This window comes from Solanum verrucosum, unplaced genomic scaffold, assembly GCF_900185275.1.
Source record: "Solanum verrucosum unplaced genomic scaffold, falcon-dt-bn FXZP01000150.1, whole genome shotgun sequence".
In the NCBI taxonomy this organism is placed as follows: Eukaryota; Viridiplantae; Streptophyta; class Magnoliopsida; order Solanales; family Solanaceae; genus Solanum; species Solanum verrucosum.
The window spans coordinates 1,506,274-1,518,241 of NW_026020371.1; the positions used below are offsets into that span (position 1 = coordinate 1,506,274).

Sequence of the window (11,968 nt, forward strand, 5' to 3'; positions counted from 1 at the left end):
TAAAATAGTAAAGAGTGGAGATAGGATATAATTTAGATCTTACACTATGTGATTCCTATAATTTTTACTTTAATAATCGGTGATATTGAAAGATAAATATGACCATTTTCAGTAAAACAAAAATGTGACAATGACAATATGAGAGTTATTTGTTTGACAAAGTCTATGAATGACTCAGTGTAAATCTCTCTTTAATTATCATATCTCTAACCAGAACATTTTTTCTAACAAAACCAATGACTGATCATCATAATTAAGCACTAAATTACCTTTGTCACCAGTTAACTTCAATCCAAAATAAAAATTCAGTTCATGTACTGCTTAACACTATATAGATATCTTCATACATATCATTTCCCGAGTGCTAGAAGAAATGAAAGACAAATCCTTCTGAAACGATAGTAAAACAAAGCAATCTTGTCTATCGCGATACCTTTTTGTCTGGCATTAGTTTGGGACAACAGTGAGCTCGAGATGAGTAAGAATGAACACAAGCTCATCTAAACTATGTTTAATCTGTACAGCTATATGATTAGGGTTCCAAGTCAAGCTTTGAGAAAAACAACAAGGACCAAATAAAAGATTGCTTGCTGCCAAACAGCAGGGGGTTTTGGCTCTACAAAGGACTTCAACTCCCGGAGTCCATTACAAATTTACAGTAGCTTGGTCCAGGATCCCAAGAATGGGAAAACAGCAATTAGCAGTCTCAATACAAATGGAGTTTCTCTCCTTCCGATTCTCTTGCTCAATTTACCATCAGTCAATTGTTTTGGTTCAGCTGGTCTTCGATTAAGGGGCTTTTCCTGCTGTCCTTCCATATTGTCTAGTTCATCCCAACCACCAAAATTTAGAGTGCTTCCTGACTTTTTTCTATCTGGTGCACCATTTGAGGACTGATAATCTCTAACCTTGCCATTTCGAGTATTTTCTCCTTTTCCCATTCTTGTTCCAGGGTTGCTCGCTTCTCTAGCATAGCGTCTTTTCTTTTTCTTGTAATTGGATCGTGGACCTTCATCAGACCATCCCCAGATGGCATCCATCACTAATGAAAGAGTAGACTGTGCCAAAGGAAGTGCTAATGCCATGATAATAGTATTTGTACCTGTTCCAAGTACCACTGACATAATAATAGCTGGAAGCATCCAACCAAAGGCTCTGAGCACCTGCACCAGACCATAAGACAATTATACTTACAATAGTCTGCAAAAATGGAGGTTTTATAAGCAAGCCTTAATAAACCAAATTTTCCACCGGTCACAAAAGTACAAGCCAACAGATTAAAACACTCAATATATTTCACATATTTAGATGATCTTTGAAACCTAATGAACAGAAAAGGCTGAAATTTTGCGGTTACCAGGTGATCCCCAGAAATATTTCTACTTTAATCCAGTCAAATATCTCGCATGTAGATAGAAAATGCTAAGTTATGTGATCTCAGTGTCATCATCTTTTCCAGTAGATATGACATAAAAGAGTTTCATTTTCTTTTAGTGACGCTTATCTAGATAGAGCAGAAAATATATAAGGTACAGGTGGCGGGCTGCAAATGAGTTCAATGAAAACTAGCTTTATCAAAAGAAAAAGGGAAAATACATAAGTTGCACCTCAAACTTGTTTGGAGAACTCGGTTAACACGCTTTAACTTTACGGTTGTTTCTTTACCCATATTCTAATTTGAAGTGAAGCTAATACCCCTTTCTTGAAACAAACCCAGATTAATGTACAAGAGTGATATACACGTGTGAAACATGAGCCACGTGTATAACACCATTTTTAAAATTATTTTTACTATTGTTCATTTTATTTTAGTTTTTCCCTTCTTCCTTCTTTCCCTACTCTTTTTCTCCACATCCATGGCTATAAGTTGCATTTTCATGGCGTAGTTTTTTTCAGTTATCAAATCCATAACACACACACACTGCCCACAATTCAAAGGGTTTCTCAACAAGATAGACCATTGTATATAGGAAATCAAGGTCATTGGAATTCAATTTTCCCGTGAAGGTTGTACGGTTTCAATCTCTACTTTTGGATCTTGGATTCCAATTCACAAGGGGTAAGATTTGAGGAAGGTGATTTAATCAGTGTCTTAGAAAGGAAACATAAACATGGTCCACTTTATCGGAAAAAATGGTGCCAGCGAACAACTTTTCTAGCCAACCAAACCCACATCTAATTTGTCTAAGAAACAAATTTGAACTCCCATTTATAATGTATAATATTAAACCCATTAATCAAATTTATCTACAAAGAAAAAGAGAATGACGTAGATGAGGGAAAAGATAATGAGGGAGATGGTCCGCGTCAGGAAATTCTGGGAAGCAAGAAAGAGAAAAGGGAGAAAAGAATAATAAAGAAAAAAGAAAAAAGAAAGAAAAAGGAAATCTAAAATGAAAAATACTAAGAATATATAATTAAGTATAACTAATTGTATATCATCCAATTAGAAGATGACAAATGTACCTTTTGAGCATTTTTTAGATGTTACTTTTTCCTTTTCATGCGCTTCCCGAAAGTTGATGACATTTTGTGTTTAATTCCACCTGTTAAGGGGGTATAAATTTCATTTTAGACTAGAATGTGGGGGGTGGGGGGGTAAAGAAACGCCCGTAAAGTTTAAGTGTGTAGCCGAGTTCTCCAAACAAGTTTGAGGTGCAAGTTATGCATTTTCCAAAAGAAAAAAAGAGTTCAAGGACAATTAGGAAGCACGAGGAGCAACTACACCTCTTACCTAGATGGAATTGGCTTAGTCTGGAAGATTTAAGACCCAATAGCAAACAACTCAACTTAGACATAAAATTGCGGAAAGGAGAAACAAACACTGATGAAAAACCCATGAAACAAATTGGACCCATGTAGAGTCCTATGTTGAGTTATATAGTAGTTCCACATGGGCTATTATCTAAGGGCTTCCACAGCAGTTCAACGGTCTTGAATTACTCCACCAGTTGCCTTAAGGTCTTGGGTTGGATTAGTGGTGGCAAATGGGTGGGTTGAAAATGGGTCAACATAAAATGGGTAATAATTCAACCCGCCCATATTTGATATGGGTAAAAATGGATTGGGTAACAAATGGGTTGGGTAAAATACTAGTTTACCCATATTTACTCATATTTTCATGAGTAAATAGTACTCTACTTAAGAATTCAACATGGAGAAAATATTTTAGTCTTTTCTTAGATGAATTTTTTTGAAAATACTTCATTTAGTTTTATTGTATCATAAAAGTCAAAAAAAAAATCCTATAACTTTTCAAGATAAAATAAATTTATGTAATAACAAGGGGAAATTTTTTTTAATTTCAAAGTAAATGAATATTTGCATTTTAGGACTAAAACATGCTTAATGCACTTTAAGCAATGTCAATAGTATTTATTATCCAATATAAAATTAAACAAATAAAAAAATATAATTATAATTAAAAAAAGAAATGTAGATTTAAAATATATATTTTTGGAGGACCAAAGACTTCACCTTTTCAATTATAGAGAAAAATATTTAGTTCTATAGAAGAACATAAAAGGAAGAGAAGTTACAATATTTTTAGTGATATCATAAATTTTGAGTGAATAAAAGTTAGAAGCTTAACCCATTTGGCTAATCCATATTTTACCCATATTTGTATGGGTTGATTATGGGTATCAACCCATAGTTTACCCATGTAAAAAGTCACTCACCCAACCCATTAAAATATGGGCGGGTTACCAAAATATGGGCTCATTTTGCCGGCACTAGGCTGGATGCTGAATTCTTTCACCACATAAAAGTTCACGTGTGAACCATAAAATCTGGATACACGTATAGAAGGGGTGTTAAGTCATATGGTTGTTCCACATGAGTTGTTTAAGAGCTTCTAAATCAGTTTATAAAGGTCTTGAACTACTCAAGCTATTGCCTTAGATTGTGAGTCCGAATGCTCAGATTCTCACACATATATATAACTGGAGAAACTTTTGTACCAAGCAGGAACTGATACTGAATATTTTGTTTTACGTTTATCATCTGCATGCCAGTGGCAAGGAAGTGAAAGAACCATAAATTAAGTGTTTAGGCTTTTTACTGAATAGACTAATGCTTTTTAACAAATTCGTCTAACACTTCTCAAGAAACAAAGAAGTCATCTTGTCCATAAATATCAAAGAGAAACTCCGATACATTCTCTTAATTTAGGAAGTCTTGACCTTATATCACGTCAACATGACTTTAACTTATATCTGACTGCTTATAAGATGCACTATGAAGGATCTTATTTACCTGATGACTTTATCTTATACCTGATTAAATCCCCCCATGTAGTTGTCTTGTATCACCATTTACCACCTTACCAAATTGAAGGATCTTTTTTCTTTGTTATCATTCCACAAAATTCCTTCTGATCTTGTCCAACATATTCTTCACACTGAAAGGCATAGGAAAGAGCAACATAAGGTAAGTTGGCAAGGAATCAAGGACCCTACCCCCCCCCCCAGATATAGGTATTGTCTCTTCCAAGTTGCAAGTTTCTTTTCAAATATTTCTTCAATCTTTGCCTTATATTGTTGCTCCTAACGACATGCCCAAAAAAAGGTTGGAAGCTCACCTATTAGACACCCCAAATTCTCACTAGTATGTGCAAGTCATCCACATCATTAACGGTAAATAGCGAGCTCTTTCACAAGTTGATCTTCAAACTGAGACTGATTCAAACAACAGCAAGATGGCTCTTAAATATCTAAACTTCTCCTTAGCTCCACAAGAAATAAGAATATCAATGGCATATAGCACGTAGGAAACTTTCACTCTATCAAGTCTTGTTGTCCCAGTTTTGAACCATTTAATCCAATTCAAAGTCATCACTCTGTGTAGCATTAGACTGATTCCTTCCATAGAAGGAATGAATAAGAAGGGGATAGAGGATCCCCCTGTCTTAATCCCTACAGTCTTCTAGAGTTCCATTAATAATCACAGATTACATAACACTGGAAATGCACCATTTAATACACCCAATCCATTTTTTGCCAAATGCCATATATTTTAACAGATTAAGTAGGTAAAACCAATTCACATATCAAATGCCTTTTCTATGTCCAACTTACATAGATGATAGAATACCACTTCACCATGTTTCCTGCTAACTAAGCATTCAATTGCAATGAGCACTGGGTGCCTTCTTTATATGAAGGCCTTTTGTGTATCTACTACCAAGTACCAAGCATTTCAAAACCTTCTTATCTTTCTATCAACAACTTGGAAATGATTTTATAGTAGCTTTCCAATAAGCTAATTGGCCTGAAGTCCTTCAATTCCTCTGCACTTTGCCTTCTTAGGGATTAGAGACATAAAAGAGGCATAAAATCTTCTTTCAAATTTGCCAGAGTGATAGAAGAAATGTACAGCAGCCATACCATCACTTTTCACCACGGACCAACAATGTTTAGGGTCAGGAGCCTTCTCACTTAACAACTTTTAATGATATACTCCACTTCTCTTCTGGAAATGGTCTATGAAGCCATTCACTATCTTCTGCTGATAATCTGGAACAATTGGCTTGGAAAGAGGACCTCCAATTTTCATTTTCCCTGCCCAAGTTCATGTAACTAAGTATCTCCTCATTAATTACTCCATGTTTATCCACCTCTACTCCGCTAACTTTCGGCTTTTCAATCATGATACTCCGTTGATTTTCAACTTTTCAATCACATTAAACCTTTTGTTTGTGTAAAACTATATTTTTTGTCCCCCACTCTTATCCACAAAAATCTAGATCTTTGTCTACATAAAACTTGTTCGAACTTTATCATCTCATGTCATTCCATCATGGTACCAGCCCTCTCTATTAACTGCTCTTCATTAAGCACCCCGACTTCTTCAATGTCGAGCTTACAGAAGATTTTGCATTAGATTCTGATGGATAAAGTCAAAGCTTTCTCTTCACAGCCCTCAAAGCCCAACCCATTTGTTTACCCACCTTGGTTATACATCTTTGAACCCATTTAGAAACGCAACCAAATTTAATAGAAGGACAAGAAAATTGTATGCACTGTTACATGTCGGACATCGTCTCCTTTCATGGTAATGCCAGAATTTCGTCAGAAGAAGACAGAGAACCTTCCTCTGCAAAAGTAGCTTCTAATCTTCTGCCACTTTCAAGCTCTTCTGCCCCATCATAGCCCCCAGATCGAACCTTTGCATATGTTTCCTACCTAAGAGAAGAAATTTGGTTGACTTCGGATGATAGCTGCTCGGCAATCACCAAAGATTCTGGAGAAACGATTTCGAGTTTTATGTTGGGCTGCTGATAATTCCACGAGAAAAGGGTCTGATTTGAGCCCATTAATATCTGCCGAATGGGTCATTGGAGAGGTATTACCAGCCTCACAGAAAATTCTTGTTTTTCTGTAATTTTATCCTTTGCTTCTCTGCAATCACCAACGATTCTGGAGAAATTATATCACGATTTCGAGCTTTATGTTGAACTGCTGATAATTCCGAGAGAAAGGTGTCAATGGACAAAATAAAGCATGGTTAAATCACCTTTTACTTCGAGGCAATTGGACTCAAACCATTATTCGGCTTTTTCTTTTTAATTTCCATTTGTATTTGCATGTGGACCACATGACTGATTTTGCACCAATTGAAATTTTGAATTAAAGCTGCGGTAGCGCTGGGAAACCCTCAATGACTTCACTGGTGCGTGGAATTACTGATGCACCTCCCTTTTCAATATCAATTCTTCCACAGGACCTCTGGCCATTGCCATCGCTTCGAGAAAAAGATTTTCCATAATAGTTGTACAGCCTTCTCTAAATCCACCTGAATTTTAATTCTGCACTCCCCGTGTTGAAGAAAAATGTACTACTATGTTTTGGCCGATGAGGATCGAACTTGAATTATCGCCCATTTTAAATGGGCTCTTGTACATGTCTCGTCATCTAGACTCACAAACCCCCGACAGTGCTTTCCAATAGCTCTGATAGTGTCTCCCCACAAAATATGTGCCAGGAAGTTGTTCTATCGAATCCATATGTGGTTAGCAATATTATTCTTCAAGCATTAGGCAATGTCCAAACAAAAAGATTGGTTGTAAAACCTCTTCATCTCAAAACACTCACTAGAGCCCTAGTTGCTTCATAATTTGATGGAAATTCAATGAGAAATCTTTTACCAACCATCTCCATCACTCCAGGTTCTGCCACCAAGTTCCAGTTCTTCGTAGCCCATATATTAAATCATACGCTCTACCCCAATTTTTATGTGACACTCTTTCCTTTTTAGTCAGTTCTAAAACGAATAACACATTTCTATATTTCGTAATTATTTAACTTTAAAATGCCCATTTTACCTTTAATGAGATCATTTATAGCCACACAAATATCTATAGCTTATTTTAGACCACAAGTTTCAAAAGTCTTACTTTATTTCTTAAACTTCAGACCAAGCCAAGTACCATCACATAAATTAGGACAAAGGAGTAAAACATTTTAGACATAGCTCTATGTTCCTATCTTATTTAGATATTAGGCATTTGCTCATACAACTTTGTTGTTGTACTAATGACCTAATATCCACAACACCCCCTTATCACAGCTAGTATTCAGTCTTCGAGTTAGATCAATTTTGGATTATGGTAGCATATGATTTGTTATCAACTTTTTTTGTTGACAAGGAAAACCACAGTTGCTACCCTTCGGGTGAACACAGGATATACCCCCGTCCTTTAGTGTAATAACCTGCAAATCATACAGGAGAGGTAAACTGCGACGAACTTGACCAAGAAAACATGCAGGCAGTGTTATCAAAGGCAAAAAGCGCAAAAAAGCTCTAAGGTCCGTGGGGGCTTCAAGCGCAAATAAAGCGTAGACTTTAATGAAAAAAGACGCAAAGGGAGAAAAGAATACAAATATGTATGTTTAGTCCAAGACTAATAATTATAAACATGAATGACAAATATATGAACAAAGAAGTTGAATATTTTTTATAATAAAGTGAAATATCAATTATTTAGTTTCACTTCTTCATAAGAGGCTCATTGACAAGGAAACTTTTGCCTTAGAACCTTGATGACGACACTGAAGCGCACAAAAAGCGAGGCAAAGCACTCAACACGTTTTGAGCCTCGCTTTGGGGATTAAGCGCGCTTAAAGCGCGCCTTTGATAGCACTGCATGCAGGGGCTTCAAACCTGAGACCCACCTTTGGGAGATCACCTGCTCAACCAACCCTTGTGGATTTGTTGTCGACTTTCCAAATGGTTTATTATTTCGTTTCTCTGCAAACCTTTGGATCTTCCCTGCAATATCATCCCATCCTTTGTTCTCCTTGAACTCAGGAACAATAAGTTGTCTCTTCCTTCTTCCTTGTACCACAACTATTCTGATGTATCTACCCTGACTGTTCTCATTTATGGAGTATTCATATGACCACCTTCACCCATTTGTCATTGATTTCCCCTGTACCTTCTTAAGCTAAGCACATAATATGACCAATCCACAAAAGTATATTATGACTAATGTGTATGCTTGTCATGAATCCTCTTCTACTTTCAATCCACCCATACCAGTTGGGACCATCTTCCTCGATATCAAATGACTTCCAACTGGTAGCAAATAGCAAGCTTCTGCCGCGATTAAAAGCACCCTAAGGCCTAAGCAGATCCAGTGAAATTTTACCTCTCAGTTGTGCAGGATCGGAGTTCTGAGGGATATAGAAGAAAATGATCAGGGACTTTGTTATTCCTCTGGATAAAGGTAGTAGTCATCTAGCAGAAGTAAGAGCCATGTTATTTGGTTTGGAATAATAGATATACCAAGGCAATATTCAACTTGGTATAGAAATGGACTCATTTCTTCTTTCAGAATAATTCAGAGAGTACCTCAAGTGGACGGTCTACTGGTCTAGCAATCAACGAAGTAAAGTGACAACCTTAGGAACCAAGGTTCATATTCCATTAGAAGCAACACCAAGTGGTTTAACTAAGTTTTTTATGTCCATAGACACCTATCCCCTATCAACATTGCAATCCTTGCATATTCAAGCACTAAGGAAACTTAGTTTATGTGAATTCAACAAAATAATTTCTCAACAGAGAAAGTTAATACACTTGGGAGTAGTATAGTTCATAACCAGTTACTCAAAAGATTATAAATAGAGATAGCTATACGGTGAATAACATTGTAGGTACTGCTACTGGTGAAAAATAATACGAAGATTTTTATGCAGAGTTAGCCTACTTCTGAGGGAGTTTTGTCTATACATTTTCTAATCAAGGTATACTACTATACAATTTTTGCACATTCTATTCCGCATAAAATAATAAATAAATTCTCACATAAGTTATGTCGGCATGCAGAGTTTAATACATGAAAACAATTTAAACAAACATTGAATTAGCTATACAAAATTTACACAGGAAACCAAATATTTAATTAGTTACCTATATCAGAAATGAGGAATTTTTACAATGCAAGGCAAACGTTAAGTTAGTTGTGCACAATATCATATAATGGGATTATTTTGTTTCATGCAGCCAACGACAAGCCCTTAGTCTTGGTCACTCGCAATTCCCAAGAAGTATAAAAATAACAGATCCTCTTCCTCTCTTATTTCTCATCTACTGCAGTCAACTGCCAGGACTCACCCTAAATCAAACCAGATCACTCATCTTCCTTCATCAAAATTTCTATAATTTGAACCTATGCACCTCCCTTCCCATTCAGAAAAATAACAGTCATATTCAACCATTCTGCATCAGAGTTCAGCCTCCTGAACCTTGTGTTCCCAAGCAGTCAGACTATGTCCAATAGCATAAACCTAACAGAGACCAATGGTTGACTTAAAAACTGTAGTTGTATCACAAATCACTAGCTTAACCTACAATTATAATGATAATAAGAGAAGAAGAGAAGGGTGGAGAAATTTTTTCCAGTCTGTAAATAAAGTATTGTCGTTGTTGCATCTATCATTTGTAGGTGGAGCCTCATGATCACTTGCATTCAAAGTTTCTTTTCCTATAAAAGGTTGGATGAACTCTGTTTCACATGCAATAATAAATCATTGTTTACATGTTAGAATCATGGGAATGGCACTGGCAGCAAAAAGCAAATCCTTATCGTCAGCTTTACCCAAATGAAACTCCAGAAAAAGCCTAAATTTTGTGACATCTTTTCCACTACAGAAACCACAACACAGTTGCAAGTCGCAACATAGATCTCATGGTGAAACCTTCAAATTATACCCTCGTCTTCTTAAATGCTTAATCTTATGCTCTATTGACTTCTATAACTTTTAAGCCAGTGTTATCACAGGAGGAAACCATAAATAAGGTTCAAGATCGGTGGGGGTTAAGGACAAAGTGTAATTGCACTCACTTTAGTGAGTATAGATACAGCCATTTAGAACCCAGTAACATAGAAATTTGAAAAGAATGTCAGCAGGTGGAGTGGAGCTATACCAACCTAGTGAAACACAGTATATTATTATACTTCACAGAGCACTGGAAGATACCAATTCTGCACCATATTTTTCTTAATCAAGAATTATGCAACAATAGTTGGAAAAAAAGAAAAAAGAATTATGCAACAAGTTTTTCTCACTATTTTGAGTTAATTACAAACTTGGATCAGAATGGGAGTTTGCTCTCAATATAAAGGTGTCAAAATTGATTCACCACTTCTCTACGTAGAAGCTTTATTCATACTCATGATTATGTCTTTTTAACTTCAATGCGAAATGGCATTAACTTAGTTGCACTCAATATTACAAGAAGGTTTACATTACAAGAAGGTTTATGTTAAAGATTAGCATGTTATAATCCATATCAAATAACAATGGCAGATTCTTTAAAGATCACCAATAATCTAATTTAATAAATTTCTCTGTAGTCTTTTATTAGGATTCTATTGCCAGAAATATCAATTCATACCTACACTAACTAATAATCTCACAATAATCAACTCAAAAGTCTTTAACATGTTGATACTTGTATTTATCTAATAAGAAAAAACAATGACACATTTGAGAAATTAAAGAGTTAAAGTATTTGGTGGAAACCCTAAAAGTGATTACTGATCATAAAGGAGTTATGTAGCATCAAACAGAGTGTGTAGCATTTCAGTTCCTTGGTCCCAGTAGTTGATACATAAATTTACCAAACTCAAGTAATTCCCATATCAATTACAGTAAACATCCAAACAGTCGCCTTTCAAGTTCATATAAACAGAGACTCCACAAAATTCAAACTATCACACAATTCCTCAGACACATATTAAGATTTTTCAATCCTGAAAGGTTGAGTAGTTGTTTGTAGTGGTGAAATTGCTTTAACTTATCAAATTTCTACAAATATAAACGCTTAACCACCAAAAAAATTCCCTTTAAACATGATAAAAAAATTACCTTCATCACCCAGGATAAACCAATGGAACCCTCCATATTCCCAAAACCATCAATTCCAGCTTCTTCATCTTCAACATCATACTCATCTCCCCAAGTAGATGGATCACCGGACCACCAAATCCGCTGCTTCGTGGAGCCTCCAAAACCAAACTCTTCTCCCTTATCATTTGCCCTAATTTCATCATCCCAGCTAAAGCCCTGGTAGTCCTTTGGGCGCTTGCTATTGCTGTACCATCGGCCGCCGGCACCTCCCCGACCGCCGGAGCTGGTAGAGACACAGCGTGTGGGATATGAAGTAGAATTGTTCAGTGGGAATCTGTAGCGTAAAGGAGAGGATAAGGGATTGAAAAGAGCAGGGGAAGTGAGGAATTGAAGAACTTCACTTCCCATTGAAGTGTGTCATGATAGTTTAAAAGATACAAGTATATAAAATAAAAAATTAAGAATCAAACAAGATTTAATTTTTGTAAGTCTAGATAATATTAATTTTTTAACTTTGAACTTTGATGAAATATTAACTTGGTGATATTTTCATTTTACTATGGTGTCAAATACTCAAATTTGAAAAATCTAAGATATATTTGTCACTAGGT

General features: G+C 35.9%; 1 protein-coding gene across 1 annotated transcript; it reads right to left on the bottom strand.

The window, feature by feature from the left end:
- Positions 1–479: 479 nt before the first annotated feature.
- LOC125838425 (uncharacterized) lies at positions 480–11,767 on the bottom strand. The gene is made up of 2 exons (XM_049517486.1): positions 11,376–11,767; positions 480–1,163 (listed from the first exon to the last, which is right to left on the bottom strand). The coding sequence occupies exons 1-2, from the start codon at positions 11,763–11,765 to the stop codon at positions 654–656; spliced, it is 900 nt and encodes a 299-aa protein (XP_049373443.1). The 5' UTR covers positions 11,766–11,767; the 3' UTR covers positions 480–653.
- Between the last annotated feature and the right edge of the window lie 201 nt (positions 11,768–11,968).